This window comes from Scyliorhinus canicula, chromosome 13 (genome assembly GCF_902713615.1).
Source record: "Scyliorhinus canicula chromosome 13, sScyCan1.1, whole genome shotgun sequence".
Taxonomy (NCBI): Eukaryota; Metazoa; Chordata; class Chondrichthyes; order Carcharhiniformes; family Scyliorhinidae; genus Scyliorhinus; species Scyliorhinus canicula.
Window position 1 is genome coordinate 18,673,554 of NC_052158.1, and position 26,629 is coordinate 18,700,182.

Below are 26,629 nucleotides of genomic sequence, written 5' to 3' on the forward strand. Positions count from 1 at the left end.
AATTCATTTTTTCCAAATAAGAGGTGATTTAGCGTGGCCAATCCAGCTACCCTGCACATCTTTGGGTTGTGGGGGCGAAACCCACACAAACACGGGGAGAATGTGCAAACTCCACACGGACAGTGACCCAGAGCCGGGATCGAACCTGGGACCTTGGTGCCGTGAGGCAGCAGTGCTAACCACTGTGCCACCGTGCTGCCCTTGGCTTTGGTTGGTTAATGTATTGCTATTAATGCCTTAATAAAAACATTTTTTTTTTAAAACATGGTTGTTATTTCAAAAGATATGGGGCCGCTGCTGCCTGTTTCCAAAGCTACATGTAAATGAGTTGACTGATGATATAAGTTTGGATTTATTCAGAGAGATACGGGGACTGCTGGAAGGAATGTGGGAAGTGGGCAAATTGGAGGAGTAACAAAATGGGGCGGGATTCTCTGCAGCCCGATGATGAAATTGGACACGACGATCAGGCAGAGAATAGCTCCTGATGCAGGCGCCGGTTTGATTCCTGGTCGCGATGTTGCGTCCCCTCCAAGTTGGTGTCATCGAGACATTAGCCGGCCCACCCACAATGCTCCGTCTCCGATGGGCCGAGTTCTCAATGTTCCAGACTACGTGTGATCCCAGCGATCGGGAGCCTGGCGTTACAGCTGCAGAGAGAGAGGGAGGGCATGGGGACAGTGTCCAGAGCCGCTACACTTGGTCGTGATCAGTGCCATGGGCTGGGGGGGCTTCTGCCAGGACTACGGGGCGTGGTGGGGGGTGGCCAGGAGGTACGCACTCCAGCACGACCACTGCCATCTTTTCCGGCGCATGTGTGGGGGTTGCAGGCATATGGGCGGCTGCAGCTTGTCAGCCCTGGGCATGTGCAGCACGGGACCTGGCGATTCTCCAACCATTTTCCACGCATTCCACGAGTGTTTCATGTAACGCCGGTGCTAGCCACTCACCGGTAGCGGAATTGGTGAGGGTTTTGCGCCAACTTTCCAGTCGTGAAACTCCATGGATCCTCCGTTGGCGTCAGCACTTAACCTCAGGAATGGAGATTCCAGGGCAGCACGGTGGCCTAGTGGTTAGCACAACCGCCTCACGGCGCTGAGGTCCCAGGTTCGATCCCGGCTCTGGGTCACTGTCCGTGTGGAGTTTGCACATTCTCCCCGTGTCTGCGTGGGTTTCGCCCCCACAACCCAAAAATGTGCAGAGTAGGTGGGTTGGCCACGCTAAATTGCCCCTTAATAGAAAAAATAATTGGGTAATCTAAATTTATAAAAAAAAAGGAATGGAGATTCCAGCCCACGGTGTTTGGAATTTGCCAGCCACAAAATAAAATGGCAGGGGGAGAATTGTGTGGGGTGAGGGTAATTTTTTGGGGGGGAATAAATTCAAGTTGTGGGTCAATTGCAGGCAGAGTAATGAGAAGAATGAATAATTGTCCAGTGATAATCGAAGGGAGCAAAATAATGAACGTAGGCTATTACTACGTGGAAAGACTACATAACTGCAGCAAATACAAAGGAGTTCAGCACCCTATTGGATAGTCTTTGAATAGCAGTTCTATTTTTGATTTGTAAATCAGGGGAGAGCGCGAACGCAGTCGAGTATCCCGCATTTGGGGACATCGCAGGCGTCAGCACACCCGAAGTGCAATGGGCTAGCCTCGTCCTGGGCGAACCACCTTCTTGATCATGGTTTCACCCCTGCCAGGTAAGTATGCTTAAAAACGCTCACAGCCTCCAAGCCCACACCACACATCACATCTTACACTCACACTTACTGCATTTACACCACCGAACTGTCCCTTTAATTAGAATTCACTCTATCAAAAAAGGCCGTCTTCCTGCATTATTCTGACAAATGTTTGAATGTTGCCCTCAGTTAGGGATGACATTCAGATAAATAGCCCACCATTCTTATTTGCATATTGCCCTTAAAAGGCAGCGAACCGCCCCTCGTGTACTTGTCCGTCAAACCCAGGCACCGTTTCCGGAAATAAAACCTCTTCTGTCTAACTGTTCAGCAAGGAAAGACTTTTCTGAAACCAGGGGCTGGGTGGAGGGAGATTAATGAGGAGGATTTTGGAGATGAAGAAGTCATTGACAATGTGAGGATTTTTTGTGAGGGGAGGGGAGGGTCATGTTAATGTTGGTGGGGGGGGGGGGAGGTTAAGGCATGGTCATGGAGGGGGTGTTATTGAGGTGACAGGATGGCCAGGGGGTGATGGTGTGTGAGGGGGACTCTGACTCTAATTGACAGAGGAGTAGCTGCCTGTAATATGGATACTCCCAACTGTTTTTTTTGCAAAAATAAACTTTATTCATAAAATATCTGAAAGAAAGATTACAAACCATTTCAAATTGTCATAACAGGAAAGTGCAACGATGGTCACATTTTCTCCAGAAATATCACTTTTGAGATATTTCAATTCAGCAATGCGGACATTACAAACGTTCCAGTGGTTAGCACTGTTGCTTCAAGGCGCCAGGGACCCGGGTTTCTTTCCCGGCTTGGAGCACTGTCTGCACGTTCTCCCCGTGTCTGCGTGGGTTTCCTCTAGGTGCTCCGGTTTCCTCCCACAAGTCCCGAAAGACGGGCTATTGGGTGAATTGGACGTTCTGAATTCTCCCTCTGTGTACTCGAACAGGAGCCCGAATGTGGCGATTTGTGGATTTTCACAGTAACTTCATTGCACTGTTAATGTAAGTTTAATTGTGACATGAATAAAGATGATAGATTTCAATATTTTTGTTACAGAGAGTACAATTCTTATCAAAAGATGTACTTCGATCATGTTGCACTCTGAAGTGCCTCAACACAGTCATATACTTTTAGGGCTAAGCACAGTCTGACAATTAAATAACTTACTGGAGAAGGATGTTCCTCAAATGTCCCCATCCTCATTGATGGGGGTGCCCAGCACATCAGTGCAAAATGTAATGCCGAAGCATTCACAACAATCTCCAGTCTTCTGCACTGTAAATTTTATGAAGAAGTGTTTGATTCATTCCACGTGATATGAAGCAGCGGCTTAAGCCACTGGGTCTTGCAAAAGAGATGGGACCTGACAATATTCCAAAATAATACTGAAGGCTTGCACTTCAGAACTTGCCACAACCCTAGCCAAGCTGTTTCAGTACAGCTACAACACTGGCACCTACCAGCAATGTGGAAAATTGTGGATTGGAGTCTGTCTATTGTCACGCGTACCAAGGTACAGTGAAAAGTATTATTGTGCAGCTATATCCTGTACAAGAGGGCGTCACGGTAGCGCAGTGGTTAGCATTGATACCTCATGGCGCTAAAGACCTGGGTTCTTTGGGAACTGGGCCGACCGGTCCTTTGTCCCCTTCACTGTCAGGTCAGGCTACCTGAAGGTGCTGGGGATATGGTTCGGAGCGGCTAGGGCGTGCACCAGAAACTGGGAGGAGTGCATTGCTAAAGTAAAACAGAAACTGGGCTGGTGGGAGCAACGCTCCCTCTCCATTGCGGGCAAAATCCTAGTCATCAGGTGTGAGGTACTCTCAGTGTCACTGCACGTAGCGCAGGTCTGGCCCATTACCCGACCCTACGCCGCAGCAGTCACCCGGGCCATCTTCAAATTCATCTGGAGATCCAAGATGGACCGTGTCCAAATGGACACCATGTACAAACCTCTGGATAAAGGAGGGAGGAACGTACCCAATGTCTCCCTCATCTTGATGGCCACCTTTGTGTGCAGCTGCATCAAGCTGTGCGTGGACCCCCGGTATGCAAACCGTCACTACATACTGAGGTTCTACCTGTTCCCGGTGTTACGAAGGATGGGGCTGGCCTCATTGCCGCGGAACGCTCCAAGTAGTTGGACCGTGCGCACCACTTGTCCCTCGTGGAAAAACTTTTGAAGAAAAACACCTTCGACCACAAGGCAATGAAGCAGTGGTCAGCACGTAATGTCCTCGAGGCCCTCAGGGAAAAGGAGACTGTGGAGGACGTTGGATAGTTCCCCGAGCCGACTGTCAGAGTCATCTGGCAGAACGCCTCATCACCAGAACTTACAAACAAGCACCAAGACCTAGCTTGGCTGGTGGTGAGAAGGGCCCTCCCTGTCAGATCCTTCATGCACACCCAAAGGCTCAGCATCAATGCACGCTGCCCTCGGAGTGGTTGTGGGGGAAATGAGACGGTCACCCACCTCCTTGTGGAATGTGCCTTTGCAAAGAAGGTCTGGAGAGAGATGCGGTGGTATTTGTCAAGGTTCATCCCGAGCAGCTCTGTGACACAGGACTCTGTGCTCTACGGACTGTTTCCGGGGACACACACCGAGACAAACATCAATTGCTGCTGGAAGGTCATCAACTCGGTGAAAGACGCTCTTTGGTCTGCCCGAAGCTTGCTGATCTTCCAGTGCAAAAAATTGTCCTCGACCGAGTGTTGCAGACTGGCACATTCCAAGGTCCAGGACTACGTGCTGAGGGACGCACTCAAGCTTGGGGCAGCTGCCGCCAAGGCGCAATGGGGAAAGACCACAGTGTAAGGTCTCACCACCAAATGTACACCGAGGGGTGGGTAACAGTGTAAAACCTTCGATAGGGTAGAGTGGGGGTACTTGTGGGAGGTGCTGGAAAAGTTTGGGTTTGGGGAGGGGTTTGTCAGGTGGGTGAGGCTGTTATATGAGGCCCCAGTGGCGAGTGTGGCTACAAATAGGAGGAGGTCGGAGTATTTTCGGCTATACCGAGATACGAGGCAGGGGTGTCCCTTGTCCCCCCTGCTTTTTGCGCTGGCAATTGAACCCCTGGCAATGGTGTTGAGGGAGTCGAGAAACTGGAGGGGGCTGGTGCGAGGTGGGGAGGAACACCGAGTGTCGCTCTTGGCGGATGACTTGTTGTTGTATGTGGCGGACCCGGTGGGGGGGATGCCGGAGGTAATGAGGATTCTTAGGGAGTTTGGGGATTTCTCAGGGTACAAGCTCAACATGGGGAAGAGCAAGCTGTTCGTTGTTCACCCAGGGGACCAGGAGGGGGGGATTGGTAGGCTCCCACTAAAAAGGGCGGAGAGGAGCTTCAGGTACTTGGGGGTCCAGGTGGCCAGGAGCTGGGGGGCCTTGCATAAGCTTAACCTCACGAGGCTGGTGGAGCAAATGGAGGAGGAGTTTAAGAGGTGGGACATGCTGCCTGTCTCTGGCGGGTAGGGTGCAGTCAGTCAAGATGACGGTGCTCCCAAGATTTCTGTTCCTGTTCCAGTGCCTCCCCATCCTTATCCCGAAGGCCTTCTTCAGGCGGATTAATAGGAGCATTACAGGGTTTGTGTGGGTGCAGGGTCCCAGGTTTGATTCCCAGCTTGGGCACTGTCTGTGCGGAGTCTGCAGGTTCTCCCCTTGTCTGCATGGGTTTCCTCCCGAAAGACGTACTATTAGGTCATTTGGGCATTCTGAATTCTCCCTCTATGTACTCAAACAGGCGTCAGAATGTGGCAACTAGGGGGCTTTTCACAGTAACTTCATTGCAGTGTTCATGTAAGTCTACCTGTGACAATAAATATATCCACAAGACACAGGTCAGAAATGTGATGGATAACTTACCACTTGGCTGGATGAGTGCAGCTCCAACAACACTCAAGAATCATGACACCATCCAGGACGAAGAAGCCCGTTTGATTGGCATCCCATTTCCAAACATTGGTGATACTAAGCGAGGGAGAATAGTGAATTGTGAGTATGATGCTGAGCAAATTCAGAAGGACGTGGACAAGTTGGCCAAACAGACAGGTACCTGGCAAATGAATTTCAATGCAGATAAATGTGAGGTGATGCATTTTGGGAGAGAAAACATGGGGAGACAATACAGGCTCAATTGTGCAACTTTGAGGCGAGTACAGAAGCAGGAGAACCTCGGGGTTCGAGTGCATAATTCTCTGAAGGTGGCCAGGCAAGGTGAAACAGTTGTTGAGAAGGCTAAAAGGATCCTTGGGTTACTAAATAAAGGGATGGGGTATAAAAACAAAGGAGTGATGCTCCACCTTTGCAAATCATTGGTCAGACCACATTTGGAGTATTGTGTTCAGTTCTGGGCATCTTATTTAAGGAAGGATGATAAAGCCCTAGAGAGATTGCAGAGGAGATTCACAAGGAAGATACCAGGAATGAGGAATTTAAATGCAAGGAAATATTAGAGAAATTGGACTTGTTCTCCTTCGAGCAGAGTGCTGGTGCAGTGATGTAGCATGTAATAGAAAGCAAAGAGTGGGGATTAATGGGTGTTTCTCTGGTTGGCAATCAGTAGCTAGTGGTGTCCCTGAGGGATCAGTGTTGGGCCCACAATTGTTCATAATTTACATAGATGCGGGCAGCACGGCAGCATTGTGGATAGCACAATCGCTTCACAGCTCCAGGGTCCTAGGTTCGATTCCGGCTTGGGTCATTGTCTGTGTGGAGTCTGCACATCCTCCCCGTGTGTGCGTGGGTTTCCTCTGGGTGCTCCGGTTTCCTCCCACAGTCCAAAGATGTGCAGGTTAGGTGGATTGGCCATGATAAAATTGCCCTTAGTGTCCAAAATTGCCCTTAGTGTTGGGTGGGGTTACTGGGTTATGGGGATAGGGTGGAGGTGTTGACCTTGGGTACGGTGCTCTTTCCAAGAGCCGGTGCAGACTCGATGGGCTGAATGGCCTCCTTCTGCACTGTAAATTCTATGTAATTCTATGTAATGATCTGGAGTTGGGGACCAAGGGCAATGTGTCCAAGTTTGCAGACGACACTAAGATGAGTCGGAAAGCAAAAAGTGCAGAGGATACTGGAAGACTGCAGAGGGATTTGGATAGGTTAAGAGAATGGGCTAGTGCCTGGCAGATGGAATACAATGTTGACAAATGTGAGGTTATCCATTTTGGTAGGAATAACAGCAAACGGGATTATTATTTAAATGATAAAATATTAAAACATGCTGCTGTGCAGAGAGACCTGGGTGTGCTAGTGCATGAGTCACAAAAAGTTGGTTCACAGGTGCAACAGGTGATTAAGAAGGCAAATGGAATGTTGTCCTTCATTGCGAGAGAGATGGAGTTTAAGACTAGGGAGGTTATGCTGCAATTGTATAAGGTGTTAGTGAGGCCACACCTAGAGTAATGTGTTCAGTTTTGGTCTCCTTACCGGAGAAAGGATGTACTGGCACTGGAGGGTGTGCAGAGGAGATTCACTAGGTTAATCCCAGAGCTGAATGGGTTGGATTACAAGGAGAGGTTGAGTAGACTGGGACTGTACTCGTTGGAATTTAGAAGGATGAGGGGGGATCTTATAGAAACATATAAAATTATAAAGGGAATAGATAGGATAGATGCGGGCAGGTTGTTTCCAATGGCGGGTGAAAGCAGAACTAGGGGGCATAGCTTCAAAATAAGGAGAAGTAGATTTAGGACTGAGTTTAGGAGGAACTTCTTCACCCAAAGGGTTGTAAATCTATGGAATTCCTTGCTCAGTGAAGCAGTAGAGGCTCCTTCATAGTTTTTTGAAGAATAAAGGGATTAAGGGAAGGGATTAAGGGTCATGGTGTTCGAGCCGGAAAGTGGAGCTGAGTCCACAAAAGATCAGCCATAATCTCACTGAATGGCGGAGCAGGCCCGAGGGGCCAGATGGTCTACTCCTGCTCCTAGTTCATATGTTCTTATGTAGCTACATCACTGCACCAGCACCAGTACTTTGTTCTCATTGTTTTAGACTGCTTAATCCCTCAAACTTGCCCTGCTTTTCAATCAAACAAAGGCTGATCAGTAACTCAACCCATTTACCAGCCTTTAATCCAGAGCCATTTGGATTCAATGCTTTCTTAATTCTATATTCGTAAGAAGTCTTACGACTTCAGGTTAAAGTCAGGTTACGACCAGGTTAAAGTCCAACATGTTTGTTTCAAACACTAGCTTTCGGAGTACTGCTCCTTCCAAAGCTGAATTTATTGTAAGACTTCTTACTGTGCTCACCCCAGTCCAACGCCGGCATCTCCACATCATTAATTCTATATGGCTCATTTTGTATTACCAGCCAATATTAAAATTCCTTTCAGTATTTTCAGTGAGAAGAACTTGACCATTGAAACTAGAGTGTGCAATTGTGGTATAAAACTGAACTGAAATTTCCCATTCCTACTGGGTTTACCTATTCTTTCTTTCCCATTCAGGGTTAGGGTGAGCTGGAGAGTGGGTCTGGAGTCACATCTGGGCAAATTGGGTGTCAAACAGCATGAGTAATCCCAGAACGAATGGATTAGATCAAAGCTCTGCAATCTTGCCACATCTAGCCATGGATGGTAGTGGACAATTAAACAATCGACATGGTTATCATTTGACTTTTTATTGAATTTCAATTTTACCGTCTGCCATGGTGGGATTCGAACTCAGATCCCCAAAGCATTAGCCTGGGTCTCTGGATTACTAGTCCATTGACAATTCCCCCAAGCCACCAGGCCGGTACTTGCTGTCCATCACTAATTGTCCTTGAGAAGGTGCTGGTAGGTAGGTTAAATCTGCCTGGAAAGTCTTCAGTTTCTGTGGTGGTAACTTGAATTTTCTTGACGGCTGATATTCGGGACCCATCTATTGTAGAATTCACTTGACTAAGTTCAATTGAAATCTAGGTGACATAGGGTAGATTCACTAAAAGGTAGCTATGTGTCCTGCCAATACAACACAATTTAGCGTGGCCAATCCACCGATCCTGCACATCTTTGGGTTGCGGGAGTGAGACCCAGGCAGACACGGGAGAATGTGCAAACTCCACACAGACAGTGACACGGGGCCGGGATAAAACCCAGGTCCTCAGTGCCCTGAGCAGCAGTGCTAACCAATGCGCCACTGTTAAAACGTTTTAACAGTACATGCTATTAAACTACAGGAAGATTTCAAAAGTGAGCATACACTGTCTTCTTGTAAAAACTGGTATTTTTTATTGAAGACGCTCAATTATTGAGATTCAGTGCAGCAGGCAAGGGAAGATTCAGTGCAGTGCCCACAGCCTAACAGTGCCATCTGCTGGCTGAAAACTGCAGTGTTACATATTTTATACTCATCACCCTCCAATGAATCTGTCCAGTAAGGGCCCTATTAAAAAAAAGGCTAAACGTATCAGAATTGGGGAGAGGAGGTCGCTGGAATCCACTTTCAGAGCATCCTCCCTCTGCCACTGGGAACAGTTTCTCCCTCTCTATTCGGTCCAGACACCTCATGTTTTCGAACACCTCTATCTAATCTCATCTCAATATTCTTTTCTTTAAAGGGAACAACTTCAGTTTCTCAAATCTAGCCACTTAACTGAAGTCCCTCATTCCTATAACAATTCTCAAAAAATCATTTGACACTTTCTCTGAAACATTCACATTCTTCCTAAAGAGCAGTGCCCAGAATTTGATGCGAGCCTGTGGTTGAATCGAAGCCAGTGTTTAAAAGGTTTCAATATAACTTTCTTACTTTTCGAAGCTTTACAAAGCGTTAGATCTTGTCTGCCTATTCACTTTTCAACTTGTGCTGGTATCTACAATTATTTCTGCAGTTATCCCCCAGGTCTCTACGTTCCTACAACCTCTTTAGAATTATAATTTCAATTTATTTGTTTAAGTTTTCCAATTAAGGGGAAATTTAGCATGCCCAATCCACCTACCCTGCACATCTTTAACTTTAATTTATATTTCATCTCTTTCCTCTGACTAAATGGTATCACTTCACACTTCTCCATGTTAGATTGCATCTGCCCACATGTCTGCCTGTTCCACCAGCCTGCCTATGTTCTCCTGAAGTCTATAACTAACCTCCTCACAGCTCACTATACTTCCAAGTTTTGTGTCACTTGCCCTTTTGTAAATTATACCCCATGCACATTTTTGATACCTATCACTAAAAACAGTGGTTCTAGGACCAACAACACTTATTATTACTTACCACCATTATTCTCTGAATCTGCACAATATTCAGCACCATTCGAGATTCTTCAAGTATTGAAGTGCAGCAAGATCTGGACAATATCCAGGTTTGGGTTGACAAGTGGCAAATAACATTCACACCGCACAAGGGCCAGATAATGACCCTCTCCAACAAGGGAGAATCTAACCATTGCCCCTAGGCATTCAATGGAATTACCATTGCTGAATCCTCCACTCTCAAGATTCTGGGGGTTATTATTGATCAGAAACTGAACTGGACTAGCCATATAAATGCTGTGGCTACAAGAGCAGGTCAGAGGCCAAGAATGCTGACTCCTCCTGATTTTCCAAAGCTTGCTCACCATCTACAAGGCACAGGTCAGGAGTGTGATGGAATACTGTCGCCTTGCCTGGGCCATGACCCCCTGGACTAGGGCACGGTCAATTCCAGCACTACTTGAACTGGAGTCGCAACACAAACAAAATTAGATTTTATTGTAAAAAAAAACCATGGTTCTTTATTGAGCCCAATAAACTAGTCCCCAGGTTTGTAACTTTAAAACACAAGTAACATTTTATTATGTACAGTATTACAATTAAACAGACAGAAAATGTAATTGGCTATCTACTACCCCTTTCTCAATACCCTCTTTCTAACTTGCCCTACTCTCCATACACACACACACACACACACACAAACAATGCAGAGGGTAATATATGGTGGAAAGGGAAAGAAAATATTAATAAAAATAAAAGTATAGTGATCTTCGTTGCACTGGGATGTCTTCCAGTTGATGTCTTTCTGAAGTTCAGGTTTTCAGTTTGGTACCTTTTCTTCTTTTAGGCTTGAGTTGATTTTTCTGGCAGGGTTGTCTACCTTCTTTGCAGGATCAGCATCATTTCAGGTTCACAGCAAAGGATATGACGGGCACTCACTGCTTTTTTAACAATTGAGCCGCTCTTTCATTTCAGCGAGCAGGAGTGAGAGAGAGAAGCCGTTCCTCTCCCTTCCAAGGTCTAATCGCTTCTGCCCTGTTATCTCAGAAGGCATCATGCAGGAACCAGTCACTGACTGTTGTCAGGCAGAACATGATCCCTGGCCAACCCACCGGTTGTCAATCAACTAGTCAAACCGACTCCCGCCAAAACCGGTTCCGAAGACCCACCCAGTGCTGAAAAGTCTGACTTCTCCTCTTCTAAATAAGAAGCCTGGAAACACAGGACAGGATTCTCTGATAATGGAGCTATGTCTCCATGCCCGTGAGAAAATGGGTATGAATCAATCTGGACTTTCCTGGAGGAAGTCCAGAGTGATTCTCCGTTTTGAAGGGGCCTGGCAGGGCCCCGGAGGACTCCATGCAGCTCCGGCTGCCGATATGGGGCCCTGCACCTCCGAACATGGGTCTGCACAACTCTGCGGACCCACACAGCAGGCCGGCCCCAACAATATAGGCCCACCCCCCCAAATCACACAGGCCCACCGATCGTTGGCCCCCAATCGGAACCTTGCCATCCTGGAGGCCCCCCCCCCTCGGTGACGGATCCCCCCCCCCGCCCCCTATCAGGGCGGCCGCATAAATCAATAACCACATAAATGAAGGAGTAGTCCGAATTGAAGGCTTTAATCTACAAGATGTTTCCCCAGCAGCTTGAGTACAGAAAGAATGATGGCTGCTGGGAAACACGGGTTCTTATACTCCGCCTCGTTGGGCAGAGCTTCCTTCGTCTTCACCAATAAGAAAGCAACACTTGGGCCAATGAGCAGCGAGCCTTCTCCACCAATAGCAGCTCACACTCTCAGGTACCGTAGTACCTCTCGTCATACTACCACAGCTAGACAGCTGGTTCGTGACACAGGGCAAGGCCAGCAGCGTGGGTTCAATTCCCGTACCGGCTGAGGTTATTAATGAAGGCCCGGCCTCTCAACCTTGCTCCTCGCCTGAGCTGTGCTGATCCTCAGGTTAGATCACCACCAGTCAGCTCTCCCCTCTCTCAGGGGAAAGCATCCTGTGGTCATCTGGGACTATGGCGACTTTACGTTTGACCTTATACGAGTGCTGGGTTAACTCCAGTGAGCACAGGGAATCAATCATCCCCAGCTGGATGGGTCGCATGCAGGTTATTAAACGCCACTTGTCAATGGGATTTCCTGTTGAAGCCATCCTACTCCACTGGGAAATCCACAGGCCCGGATTGGCTTCCAGCGGGAAAAGAAAATCCCAACAGCTGGAGAATTCCAGCCCTTATCGTTAAATAAAGCTATATATTGGCTCAATTGATTGACTATATCTGTAGGGCAGAATGTCTGTAATTCAGGAAGAGATAGATTTCTAGATACTAAAAGAATCAAGAGGTATGAGGAGAGCACGGGAGCATGGTTGAGACAGAGGACCATCATGATCAATCACCTTGATTGGCAGATCAGTCTTGATGGGCCGAATGGCCTACTGCTGTTCCTATTTTCTCTGTAACATTGAGTGGGCTTCTCCGGCCACCCAGCCATGTGTTTCTCAGTGGCGAGATTCTCTGCTCCCTCCACTGTGAATGGGATCCCTCATTGAAGCCACTCCACACTACCGGCAAACCCACAGCAGGGCTGTGCTGCACACGGGACCAGAGAACCCCGCCTCCAGTGAAAGACTGCAGATTCCAGCCATTGTTTGTCTGTATCTACAAAGACGTGTAATTTGTTCAACCCATAGAATCCCTGCACTGCAGAAGGAGGCCATTCAGCCCATAGGGTTGGTACTGACCCTCCAAAAGAGCACCCTACTTAGGGCCACTCTTCCGCTCTATCCCTGCAACCCCACCTAACCTGCACCTCTTTGGACACCAAGGGGCAATTTAGCATGGCCAACCCACCTAACCTGCACATCTTTGGACTGTGGGAGGAGACCAGAGCACCCGGAGGAAATCCACTCAGACACGTGGAGAAAGTGCAGACTCCGCAGATATCCAAGGTCGGAATCGAACCTGGGTCCCTGGTGATGTGATGCAGCAGTGCTAACCATGTGCCAGCGTTCACAGTGAAATGTAAACAGTAGGGCCCCAGGGAATAATAGATGGACATATGGCTTTAGATTACCTGACTGAAGTTACAGAGGTACCAGAAGATCCTCACCTTAAGCCAATGAAAAGTGATTAACTTTGACTATTTTCAAGTAAAGGGTGAGGAATAACGTAATAGCACCCAAACTCAAACCCAAATTAACCAGAACATAGAACATAGAACAGTACAGCACAGAACAGGCCCTTCGGCCCTCGAAGTAGAGATAAAAATTGGAAAATCAATGTCTCAATTGGCACAGCTTTAGCATAGCTGCCTTCGCCATTATTCTGAGGCATAGTTCAAAATGACCTGAGTGTGGTGTCGTGTTCAGCACACTGAGATAACATGGGCTGCAACTGGATGCAGCTATAACTCAAGTAGACTCCAGACCTTGAAGTTAGTTCAACTTGATTTATTGAACCTGTCACACAATTAGCACAGTTCATAGATCATAGAATTTACAGTGCAGAAGGAGGCCATTCGGCCCATCGAGTCTGCACCGACTCTTGGAAAGAGCACCCTACCCAAGATCAACACCTCCACCCTATCCCCATTACCCAGTAACCCCACCCAACACAAGGGCAATTTTGAACACTAAGGGAAATTTAGCATGGCCAATCCACTAACCTGCACATCTTTGGACTGTGGGAGGAAACCGGAGCTCCCGGAGGAAACCCACGCACACACGGGGAGGATGTGCAGACTCCGCACAGACAGTGACCCAAGCCGGAATCGAACCTGGGACCCTGGAGCTGTGAAGCAATTGTGCTAACCACTATGCTACCGTGCTGCCCTCTGCGAGTTTGATTCTCTGCTAACCTAAGTTAGATCTCTCTGTCTGACTGAACCAGACTAGCTCTTAGCCGCGTGCTGTATGCGTGACGTGATATATACACCTGACTCACTCTGTAGATGTCCCCAGTGGAAAGAGGCGGAGCATGAGTGTCTCGTGCCTTTTATACTGGGAAACCACCCCCCAGTGTTCTGCCTGCTGATTGGTTATGTCCTGTTCTCTGTGTACATTAGCTGCCTGTCTGTATCTCATTATGTGCATGTCTGCATATCATGACAGGTGGCATGTGGCGCAGTGGTTAGCACTGGGGATACGGTGCTGCTGCCTCACGGCGCCGAGGACCTGGGTTCACATCCCGGCTGGGGGTCACTGTCTGTGTGGAGTTTGCCCATTCTCCCCGTTTGCGTGGGTCTCGCCCCGACACCCAAAGATGTGCAGATTAGGTGGATTTAGCATTCAGCTATGCTAAATTGCCCCTTAATTGGGGGAAAAAATAATAATTGAATACTCTATCATTTAAAAAAACCTCAGAGAAAGAAGGCAATGCCCGTGTATCAGACAAGATGCACTCCTCCAGCCTGCAACGTTGCTGAGCTCCAGCCCCCTGCGTCGCAGAGACTCGGCACTTCCGGGTTTGAGCAGATCAATAATTTCGGAGTCGCCATCGGGTCGAAAGTTTCGCAAATTGTGCCTCGAGGGAATTTTTTTTCCGATTTGCCGGAAGCATTGGGCTGGATGGAGAAGGGATTAACCCTTTGGGTTCTGCTCTTCCTCTCTCTCCTGGCTCTGTTTGAAGAAGGTGAGGAACTGGGAGGGGCTGGGTGTGGCTGCGCCCTTCGCCGTCTCCCGGTGAATTTCTATCAGTTTTATTGTTTAATTTGGACTTCAGGCGGATTATAAACGCACTTTCACTTTGTCACTGCCGCTTGTTTGGGACGCGCCCTTCTGTCGGTTAGTTTGTCTGGTATATCAAGTCTGTCTAGTATCGTGTCCTTGTGAAGGAGGGAGGCCTCCCTCATTGGAGCGCGCACCCCCACCCCACACACACCCAGCCACAGCCAGGGATCCCAAACCTTTCCAGCTCGGAACCCCGGAGGAAACAGTCTGATTGTTAAACTACAAAAAAATGTCTTTTGACGCAAACATGCAAAAACAAAGATTTTCCTCTTATCTTTTGTATACATTTATTTCAATTACAACATTCTCTTATTCAGCTTAAGTCTTAAGATTTTGTTATTGTGAAGTGATGTTTCGCTCACATTCATTTAATGTTGCTGATATGGATTCTGATATCAGGCACAGACTGGTGCAGAGACACTCACAAACTCTCTCACTCACATGTGCCCCCTCACACACTCTCTCACTCACATGTGCTCCCTCACACAAACACATGCTCACACACAAAGAACAGTCTCCCACTTACAAACCCATCTCTCTCTCTGTGTTCTCCGTCCATCACTGTTGCCTGTCTCTCTAGTTCCCTTGCTCCTCCTGGCCCCCGGCCCCTCACAGTGCCCGGCTTCCAGCCCCACCTGCCCTGAACTCCCCAGACCCAGGCTTCTGGTTGCGATGGCTGTGGCCTGCCCTCCGCCAGACCTTCTGCGGAACTCCTGGAATGTTCCCGGAACTCGTTGGTGTGAGATAACCAGGGGCTGGTTTAGCTCACTCAGCTAAATCGCTGGCTTTGAAAGAAGACCAAGCAGGCCAGCAGCACGGTTCGATTCCCGTACCAGCCTCCCCGGACAGGCGCCGGAATGTGGCGACTAGGGGCTTTTTACAGTAACTTCATTGAAGCCTACTCGTGACAATAAGCGATTTTCATTTTTCATTTCAACAGCAAAGAGAAGTAGGCCATTTGGCCCAACCAAACCCTGCTGTTTATGCTCCACTTCAGCCGCTGATCATCTTCTTTCATCTAATCTGCCATTGATACCATCCATTTCCTTCTATCTAAAATGTATCATATAAATGTAGCAAATTCCATATTCTCACTAATCTCCAGGTAGGAGGTTTCTGATTGGTTGTCTTGGTGCCTATCTTGTATTGATAGCCTCCAGTTCCATTCTTCCCCACGAGAGAAAACAATAGCCAGGATTCCCTGTTGCGATGCCGCCCTGCTGTTAGCGAGGATGGAGAATTTTGACGTGTAGTTGCTGGCAGTGGGATCCTCTACTCCTGCCGCTTGTCAAAGGGATTTCCTATTGTAGCCACACCACACCGCCAGGAAACCCGCTGGGGAGGGTGCACAACCGGCGGGACCAGAGAATGCCACTTCCAGCGAATGCCGGAGTATCCTGCCCAATTTCTGTATCCAGTCCACCAAGAGTTTTTGTATCCACAGGAATGAGGGCCAGCCCGTCAATCATAGAACATACAGCGCAGAAGGAGGCCATTCGGCCCATTGAGTCGGCACCGACCCACTTAAGCCCTCACTTCCACCCTATCCCCGTAACCCAATAACCCCTCCTAACCCCCTTTGGTCACTAAGGGCTATTTATCCTGGCCAATCCACCTAACCTGCACATCTTTGGACTGTGGGAGCACCCGGAGGAAACCCACGCAGACACGGGGAGAACGTGCTGACTCTGCACAGACAGTGACCCTGCGGGGAATCGAACCTGGGACCCTGTCGCTGTGAAGCCACAGTGCTATCCTCTTGTGCTACCGTGCTGCCCTAATCCTCTCCTGATACGCATTTCTGGTCTCATCCACGTAGATCATCTCACGCTGGAGAAACTCAGTTGATCATTTAGCATCTGTGGAGATCAGAAAAGCAGAGTTAATGTTCAAGGTTGAGATTAACGTTCACACAAAATCACACAGATACTCAATCTGGAGCGCAGCCGCTAATCTTTCTTTGGCAGAATAGTTGAACAGTGCGTCGCTTTTCACTGCCCTGAGTGGTTCACCTTTCAGTACGTTGGCTGGCCAGTCCCTCAGAACGTTCTGATTGGATAACACAAACATTTCCCATTCAAAGCCACCTTCACCTTGAGAACAATTTTACTTTTCCTCGCTGGTACAGTTTGGTGAAGTTAGTGATTTATTTTGAACCTCCATTCTACTGTGTGCTTGCATAAAAATACTTTCAAACTGAGAATCCCGGAATATCCAATCTGAATGTTGTGACCAACTGGCCATTTGGTCCTGAAAGACAAAACAATTTGGATCAGCACAAACAACCAAGAAAACAAAATCAAATAAACTGAGGAACAAAATTAAAGGGACATTTCCCTTAAAGGGATGCTGCCTTAAACAAAAATCAAATCACAAAATAAATTTTAAAGCATCAAACTAAAATGTGTTTAAAGGGGTCGATAAGAGTCACTAGCCCCTGTGGTGCACAATGGGCACGGAGGGCCTCGAGGGTGCCATGACACTGCATGTTCCAACTCGAGGAACACCAGGCCGCGAATGTAGCTGCAGTAGAGGAGCAGACATTTGGTTGGACGACTCCCTTGGTCATTCACTGCTGGGACCTGTTGATGGCAAATTTGGCCATGCCCAGAAGGAGGTTCACGAGGAGGAGGTCCTCCTTTCTCCTCCCCCTCCGCACTGGGTGCCCATAGATCCGGAGTGCAAGACTGAAGTGCAAACAAAACTACAACAAAAGGTTATTTAAATAACTGAGAAGTGAGTGCCCTCTAAAGCAACCTATATAAGAATGGCCCATGGACTCCACAAGCGAGTCTGTGAACTGATGCAGCCAATGGTTATATGGGACTGCTGAATGCAACACCCCACCTTAGGTCCCTGATGTTTTTTTTTTTTTTGTTTTTTTTTTTTTAATTTTTTTATTGGAATTTTTTGCAGAAAATATAACAAAAAGTATAGCAAAAAGCAGTAATATGCAACTAACAGCCCCATAACACCCACAATTCCCCCCATACCGTAACATCACATGTATCACATTCCCCCACCCCCCCCAAACAAGAGAACTTAACCATAAATTAAAATTAGATAAATCAAATTTAAATAAAATAAGCTAACATAATCAACGCTCCCCCCCCCCCCCCCCCCCCCGGGTTGCTGCTGTTACTGTCCCAGTACCCTATCGTTGAGCCAGAAAGTCGAGGAAAGGTTGCCACCGTTTAAAGAACCCTTGCACCGATCCTCTCAGGGCGAATTTAACCTTCTCAAGCTTAATAAAACCCGCCATGTCATTGATCCAGGTCTCCACGCTTGGGGGCCTCGCGTCCTTCCACTGTAGCAAAATCCTTCGCCGGGCTACTAGGGACGCAAAGGCCAGCACACCGGCCTCTTTCGCCTCCTGCACTCCCGGCTCTACCCCAACCCCAAAGATCGCGAGTCCCCATCCTGGCTTGACCCTGGATCCCACCACCCTTGACACCGTCCTCGCCACCCCCTTCCAGAACTCCTCCAATGCCGGGCATGCCCAGAACATATGGGCATGGTTCGCTGGACTCCCCGAGCACCTGGCACACCTATCCTCACCCCCAAAGAACCTATTCATCCTCGTCCCAGTCATGTGGGCCCTATGCAGCACCTTGAATTGGATGAGGCTAAGCCGCGCACACGAGGAGGAAGAATTTACCCTCTCCAGGGCATCAGCCCATGTCCCGTCTTCGATCTGTTCCCCCAGTTCCCCCTCCCACTTCGTTTTCAGCTCCTCTACTGACGCCTCTTCCTTCTCCTGCATAAGCTTGTAGATATCGGATATCTTCCCCTCCCCGACCCAGACTCCCGAGAGCACCCTGTCACTCACCCCCTTCGCGGGGAGCGCAGGGAATCCCTCCACCTGCCGTCTAGCAAATGCCTTTACCTGCAGATACCTAAACATGTTTCCCTGCGGGAGCCCAAATTTCTCTTCCAACTCCCTCAGGCTCGCAAACCTTCCGTCGATAAACAGGTCCTTCAGCTGTCTAATGCCCGCTCTATACCATCCCCGAAATCCCCCATCCATGTTCCCCGGGACGAACCTATGGTTCCCCCTTAACGGAGCCTCCATCGAGCCCCCCACTTCTCCCCTATGTCGCCTCCACTGCCCCCAAATCTTGAGGGTAGCCGCCACCACCGGACTCGTGGTATACCTCGTGGGAGGGAGCGGCCACGGCGCCGTTACCAGGGCCCCCAGGCTTGTATCCCCACAGGACGCTCTCTCCATCCGTTTCCATGCTGCCCCCTCTCCCTCCATCACCCACTTACGCACCATCGACACGTTGGCCGCCCAGTAATACCCCGAGAGGTTGGGCAATGCCAGCCCCCCCCCATCCCTACTCCGCTCCAAGAAGACCCTCTTCACCCTCGGGGTGCCATGCGCCCAAACAAATCCCATGATGCTGCTGGTCACCCTTTTAAAAAAAGGCCCTAGGGATAAAGATGGGCAAGCACTGGAAGAGGACCAAGAACCTCGGGAGAACTGTCATTTTGACGGATTGCACTCTGCCCGCCAGCGATAGCGGCACCATGTCCCACCTTTTAAATTCCTCCTCCATCTGTTCCACTAGTCTGGTGAAGTTAAGCTTATGAAGAGCCCCCCAACTCCTGGCCACCTGCACCCCCAGGTACCTGAAACTCTTCACTGCCCTCCTGAAGGGGAGCCTCCCAATTCCCTCCTCCTGATCTCCCGGGTGCACTACAAATACCTCGCTCTTTCCTAAGTTCAGCTTATAGCCCGAGAAGCCCCCAAATTCCGCTAACAGTTCCATCACCCCCGGCATTCCCCCCTCTGGGTCCGCCACATATAACAGCAGGTCGTCTGCATACAGCGATACCCGGTGCTCCTCCCCCCCCCCCCCGCACCAGACCCCTCCACTTCCCTGACTCCCTCAACGCCATAGCCAGCGGTTCAATCGCCAGTGCAAAGAGCAGGGGGGACAGGGGACACCCCTGCCTGGTCCCACGATAAAGCCTAAAATACTCCGATCTCCTTCCATTTGTGACTACACTCGCCATCGGCGCCGCGTAAAGCAGCCTCACCCATTTGATGAATCCCTCCCCAAATCCAAACCTCTCCAGCACCTCCCATAGGTACCCCCACTCAACTCTATCAAACGCCTTCTCTGCATCCAGCGCCACCACTATCTCCGCCTCCCCCTCCACTGCCGGCATCATGATGACATTGAGCAGTCTCCGCACATTCGTGTTGAGCTGCCGCCCCTTGACAAACCCTGTCTGATCTTCATGAATTACCTCTGGCACACAATCCTCTATCCTGGTAGCCAGGATCTTCGCCAGCAACTTAGCGTCTACGTTAAGGAGTGAAATAGGCCTATATGATCCGCACTGCAAGGGGTCCTTATCCCGTTTTAGGATCAAAGAGATCAGTGCCCGCGACATCGTCGGGGGCAAAGCCCCCCCCCTCCCACGCCTCATTGAAAGTTCGCACCAGCAGGGGACCCACCAGGTCCGCATATTTTTTGTAAAATTCTGCCGGGAACCCGTCCGGCCCCGGGGCCTTACCTGACTGCATTTGCCCGATCCCCCTGACTAGCTCCTCCAACTCTATCGGCGCCCCCAGCCCCTCAACCAGCCTCTCTTGAACCCTTGAGAAACATAGCCTGTTCATGAAGCTCTCCATCCCCTCTCTCCCCCTCGGAGGTTCCGACCGGTACAATCCCTCGTAAAAGTCCCTAAAGACCCCGTTTACTTCTGTCCCCTTCTGCACTACATTTCCACCCCCATCCTTCACTCCCCCAATTTCCCTAGCCGCATCTCGCCTACGGAGCTGATGCGCCAACATCCTGCTCGCCTTCTCTCCATACTCATATACCGCACCCTGCGCCCTCCTCCACTGTGTCTCCGCCTTTCTGGTGGTCAACAAGTCAAAATTGGCCTGCAACCTGCGCCGTTCTCCCAGCAACCCTTCCTCCAGTGCCTCCGCATATCTCCTGTCCACCTCCAGAAGCTCTCCCACCAGTCTCTCCCTCTCCTTCCTCTCCCTCCTTTCCCTGTGGGCCCGGATGGAGATCAGCTCCCCCCGGATCACTGCTTTCAGAGCCTCCCAGACCATCCCCACCTGGACCTCCCCCGTATCATTGGTAACCAGATACCCCTCAATGCTTCTCCGAACCCTCTTACACACCTCCTCCTCCGCCAGCATCCCCACATCCAGGCGCCAGAGCGGGCGCTGGTCCCGTGCCTCCCCCATCTCCAGATCAATCCAGTGCGGGGCATGGTCCGAAATCGCTATGGCCGAATACTCGGCATCCTGCACCCTCGGGATCAACCCCCTGCTCAGGACAAAAAAGTCTATCCGGGAATAAACCCTATGAGGTCCCTGATGTTAAGGGGGAAGCCCCTCCTTAGGGGGGTTTCCACTGGAGTCCTCTGTCTCGGGACAGCAACATGGCATTACCGGGCCAGTGCAAGGAAAGGGAGGGTGTGCAGCAGTAACTCAGACAGGAAACCCCTCCATGTAGTGCGAAAGGGCATTTCCATGAGGCTGCTCAGGTTATGGGGCTCTGGCTCCCAGTGGGGGTTTTGGGGCTTGGGGGCCCATGTGAAATTCTGTCCGAGCAGGGGTGCGCTCAGACCAGAGTTCCCTGGCTCCCATAGCGTTTGAAAAACACGGGTGTAATTGTTTGCATGCATGTGGCAATCAGATCCCCATCAGGGCATTCAGGGGCATTTGTGAATCAAAACGATTTGCATTCCTTCTGTGTGGAACTTGTGTGTGACCATCGTTAGAGGATTATACTGGTATGTGCCTGCTATCCTGGGATAATCGTGGTTTGCACATGCCATGTTTTGTATCACACAGCTATTGGAGGGTTGCTGTCTTGGAGAAGAGGGATGCACACTTTAGAGATTGCCCATGACCTTGATGGGAAATCTGTGGAGAGAGGCGGGGCATGGTACATTGTGAGCCAGGCACCTATCAGGCCATCATCAAGCAGACCATTGGTCTGCGATAAATGAGGTTTCCCTGTTTGGACTGTGCAGTGGTTCTCTATTATTCTGCAGCTTGTGTCTCACTAACTGTCATGGTCTGCCGTGTCATACACAACCTGGAGCCCTGGCAGAGGATGATATCATGGTGTGGTCGGCATCCTCTGATGACAGGCCTCAGGATCTCCGGAGGAGTCTGAAGGGGCTTTTCACAGTAACTTCATTGAAGCCTACTTGTGACAATAAGTCAGGCGAGGAGCAGCAGCAATGTCAGCCAGGAGGGGAAGCTGTTGCAGGTTTTAGATGAAAAATGCAATGAAATGAAAATGAAAATGGCTTATTGTCATAAATAGGCTTCAATGAAGTTACCATGAAAAGGCCCTAGTTGCCGCATTCCGGTGCCTGTTCGGGGAGGCCGGTACGGGACTTGAACCCGCGCTGCTGCCTTGTTCTGCATTACAAGCCAGCTGTTTAGCCCACTGTGCTAAACCACCCCAGCCCCAATATTTACATGTGAGCATGCAATTACGAGCAGGCCACTCAGTCCTTTGAACCCATTCAGCTAATCAATAGTTGGAATGATTGTCAAATCCACATTCCTGCCTACCCCTGATAACATTTCACCCCCCCCCCCCTCGCTTATCTAGACTCTACTTGCTCTGCCTTAAAAAAATATTCAAAAATTCTATCTGCACCGCCCTTTCCAGAGACGGTCTACCCTCTTAGACAAAAAGATCTCCATATCACTGACCTAAATGGATGCCAGTTTATTTTTAAACAGCCCCCTCCCCCCCATTTCTAGATTCTCCCACAAGAGGAAATATCTTTTCCACATCGATCCTGTCAAAGCCCCTCAGGATTTGTAAATAGGAAGATGGCATTTGTGAAATGATAGCATCTCTGCTTCAGTCTCCTCTACCTCCCAGCTCGGCCCTCTGTGCATGTGACACGGGTGAGGCACAATATGAGACAATTTTCAGAGGGACCCACATGAGCAGAAACTCGCTTGATAGCAGGCAGTCAATCCAAATCTAAACCAGCATTTCTCACACACACACAAGACAGATGAAGAGAGAACAGCAAGTAGGTCCAACACCTTCATTAAATCAGAATCTTAGCAAACATGTTTCCAAACAATTCAAAGCCTTAATAATCGCCCTCGCGAACCCACGTGTGACTAATGCATGCTCTTAATGTTCTTATGGATTGTATAGTGTGGTGCTGCCCCGCCCACCTGCCCCTGCTGGTAGCTCTGCTGGAGACAGGCGGCTGACCGTTATTCTCTGTTGCCTGGACATAAGGGTTGCCTGAGACCGTGAGGGCCCCCATGTGGTAGTAGGGATCTTCTGCGGAGTGATGGGAGGCTCATCTGTGTCTGCAGGAACTCTGAGGCATTAGTGATTAGTGTCAATGGCAAAGAAGAGGCTGTCCCAATGACAAGTGTCTTCAAAGGTGCTCTCCCCACCAACTCCCCTCAGCATCAGCAGCTGCTGATCCACTGTCCTGAGGTCCATTTGTTCTTCCTAAATTCTTGACAGGACCCAGGACCTCGCTGTGACTCCAGGCTCCTCTTGCCCTGTCTCTGGGCACCTGGGAACATACCCTCCCCTTCCACGTTCGGGAGCAGCAACCGTTCCAGTAAGGCATATTTCGGCAGCTTGGGAAATCCTCTCCGTACCTTCCGGGCAAATCTCTCACTTGCACATACCCGAATTTGCTTCCCTTCTGGAGCTCTACCCTCTCCCGCAGCTCTTCCAGACTTGTAAACCTCCCTCGCCCTCACCAGCTCCAGCTCTCCCCACCTCCTGTACATGCCGTCTGTCTCCCCTAGCTTGAACCCATGGTTCTGCACAACGGTATCAGCACCGACATCCCCTCCATCCTAAAGTGCCTCCTCAGCTGGTTCCACACCCTAACCGTGGACTGTACAACCGGGCTCTTCGTATATCTCATTGGTGCCATCGGTAATGCTGCCGTCACCAGGGCCCTCTGGCTGGACCCCCATTCTACAGGACTCCTCCATTCTAACCCATTCCGTCTCCCTCCCACTATCGCCTCACTTTCTTCACATTCACCACCCAATAATAGTGCAGCAGATTCTGTAACACCAACCCCACTTTCTGCCTCGGTATCAGGGCGCTCTTCATCCGAGGTACCTTGATCGCCATATAAGGTCTTAGTGAAGCCACACCTGGAGTATTGTGTTCAGTTTTGGTCTCCTTACTTGAGAAAGGACGTACTGGCGCTGGAAGGTGTGCAGAGGAGATTCACTAGGTTAATCCCAGAGCTGAAGGGGTTGGATTACGAGGAGAGGTTGAGTAGACTGGGACTGTACTCGTTGGAATTTGGAAGGATGCGGGGGGGGGGGGGGGGGGGGGGGGGGGGGGATAGAAACATATAAAATTATGAAGAGAATAAATAGGATAGATGCGGGCAGGTTGTTTCCACTGGCGGGTGAAAGCAGAACTAGGGGTGCATAGCCTCAAACAAAGGGGAAGTAGATTTAGGACTGAGTTTAGGAGGAACTTCTTCACCCAAAGGGTTGTAAATCTATGGAATTCCTTGCCCAGTGAAACAGTTGAGGTATTAAGGTAAAGATAGATAGTTTTTTGAAGAATAAAGGGATTAAGGGTTATGGTGTTCGGGCTGGAAAGTGGAGCTGAGTCCACAAAAGATCAGCCACGATCTCATTGAATGGCGGAGCAGCCTCGAGGGGCCAGATGGCCTACTCCTGCTCCTAGTTCTTATGTTCTTATAACCTCCAAAATTGTTGCATCCAGTTTCTGGAAAAAGGTCTTCGGAATGAAGATCAGGAGGGTCTGGAATATAAATAGGAACCTTGGCAGGATGTGAATGTTTACCACCTGGACCCTTGTTCGGCAGTGTCAGGGGTAACGTATCCCATCTCCTAAAGTCTCCTTTATCTCCTCCACCAACTTTGTTAGGTTCCATTTGTGCATCATTGCCCACTCCCCCTTCGCAGGGACCCCAAAATCCTAAACCTACCCCGGCTACCCTAAATGGCAACGCCCCAAATTGGCTCCCCGACCAGGCTCATTCACCGGAAACACCTTGCTTTTCTCCCACATTCAACTTATAGCCCGAGAAGGCCCCGAACGCCTCTAATAAGCCCATAATTCTCCTCATACTCTCCAGCAGTTCTAACACGAACAGCAGCAGGTCATCTGCATACAGCGACACCCGGTGTTCCCTACTCCCTCTCGTAATCCCCTTCCACTCCGCTGACCCTCTAAGGGCCATCGCCAAGGGCTCTATCACCAGCGCAAATAGCAGGGGTGACAGTGGACACCACTGCCTTGTTCCCTTGTGCAACCCGAAGCTCCGTGAACTCATCTTGGTTGTCCATACACTCGCCATCGGGGCTACATACAGCCGGCGCACCCCCAAACCGGCCCGAACGCAAACCTTCCCAGAACCGCAAACAGGTACCACCACTGCACCCGGTCGAAAGCCTTCTTCGCGTCCAGAGATACCACTACCTCTTACCCATCCCTTCGGGGTCATGATCACATTTAGTAACTGCCTAACATTACTGGAAAGTTGCCTACCCTTCATGAAACCTTTTTGATCCTCCCCCGGAATGCATCCTTACATCCTCCCCGCCCCTAACTTAGCCAGCACTTTTATATTTGTGTTCAACAGTGATATGGGCCTGCATGACGCACACTCCAGCGGGTCCTTCCCCTTGGAATTAGTGTGATTGTCGCCCGTGTCAGTGTTCCGGCAGCAACCCCCTTCTCCAGCACTTCGCTAAACGCCCCCAATAAATGTGGTGCCAACTCCGTCGTGAACTCCTTATAAAACTCCGGCGGATAACCGTCTGACCCTGGGATCTTTCAGTTCAAATTTCAATCTAATATGGTGTAATTGATTTATATAATCACAAATGTAAACTCTTCAGTGAACTAAGCATGATGGTGGATAAGCAATGGCTAACATTTAAGGAATGAATATATGCATAGTAACAGTTGTACATTCCTTTCGGACACAAAAAGTCCCAACCATGGCTGACAAAATAGTAGATTCAAAGAAGAATCATATTAAGTTGCAAGAAACAGGAGCAAGCCTGAGGATTGGGGAGTAGTTTAGGATTCAACAGAGGAGGGCAAAGAGATTGATAAGAGGGTAGAAATAGAGTATGAGAGTAAACTTGAAAGTAACATAAAAGCAGATTGTAAAAACTTCCATGAAAAGAAAAAGATTAGTTAAGATAAATGTAGGTTTCTTACAGTCCAAAATGGGCGAATTAATCATGGAGGGCAAATAAGTGGCAGAGTAATTGATAGAAATTGGCTATTCTAGTCAGATATAAGAGGCCTAAATGAGAATAATTAACTATAATCATATTAACCATGAGAGTAAGGGAAGCCGAATAGCTGGGAACATTTGCAAGTTGCTTGAGACTTGCTTAAGATTGTAGGAACAGTGACGTCAACTAGCTAAAAGGCCCCATTGTTATACAGTAAAGAACTGGTAGTTCCTTCTCTATAGTAACAGCCAGTCTAGGGCTGATAATTTCTTAGCGAAAACTGTGTTTCTCCAATAACGTCTAAATGCAGGTGTGGATAAATTGGCAGGCGGCGATGGAACGAGAAATTGGCACCAATATATTTAAATACACTTAAATTGACAGACAGACACACTTTGGCCGAATTAAGTGAATTATAAATCAGTTAAAGCCAATCAGAGGTGTAAAGAAGGCGAGACCTTAAAATAATAATCTCCTTTAAGAATCACTTGCCGAGATGGAAAAATTCATTTTGGAATCAATTTATCTTTTTCTAAAACTATTTCCTTGCTGTTTTACTAAATCACCATCTTTCTTTTCTTTAAATCACTCAGTCGTTTTATACTGTGTATTATGATTTGAAGAATAACCTAGATTTGTAATTGAATGAAAACTCAAGGACTGTATTCACTAAAGACGACCATTCTGACCTAATTTTGTATTGACAAATAAAATTTACCAGTGACATAGCTGACAAATAAAGTTCAAGTGAACTTTGCCAAAAAGCCCAGACTTGACCTCTGTTATTTGGGAAG

At 49.0% G+C, this 26,629-nt stretch overlaps 1 protein-coding gene, 1 long non-coding RNA gene and 1 pseudogene across 4 annotated transcripts in view; 1 reads left to right on the forward strand and 2 right to left on the reverse strand.

The window, feature by feature from the left end:
* Positions 1 to 1,586: 1,586 nt before the first annotated feature.
* Positions 1,587 to 1,712, reverse strand: LOC119976845 (annotated as a pseudogene).
* A 12,517-nt stretch (positions 1,713 to 14,229) lies between these two features.
* The window catches only part of LOC119976182 (contactin-6-like), a 49,028-nt gene continuing 36,628 nt past the window's right edge, over positions 14,230 to 26,629 (forward strand). For both annotated transcript variants that reach the window (XM_038816464.1, XM_038816467.1), the window contains exon 1: positions 14,230 to 14,513. In XM_038816464.1, the coding sequence (XP_038672392.1) occupies positions 14,258 to 14,513 (256 nt within the window). In that variant the 5' untranslated portion in view covers positions 14,230 to 14,257. The remainder of the gene's footprint in view (positions 14,514 to 26,629) is intronic.
* LOC119976183 overlaps positions 16,371 to 26,629 on the reverse strand; it is a 63,088-nt gene continuing 52,829 nt past the window's right edge. Inside the window, exons 4-5 of one of the 2 annotated variants that reach the window (XR_005462879.1) lie at positions 16,624 to 16,861; positions 16,371 to 16,470 (exon numbers count right to left, since the gene is read on the reverse strand). This is a non-coding gene — a long non-coding RNA (uncharacterized LOC119976183). Of the gene's footprint in view, positions 16,471 to 16,547; positions 16,862 to 26,629 lie in introns of those variants that run through there. The other variant, XR_005462878.1, reaches the window with a different exon arrangement.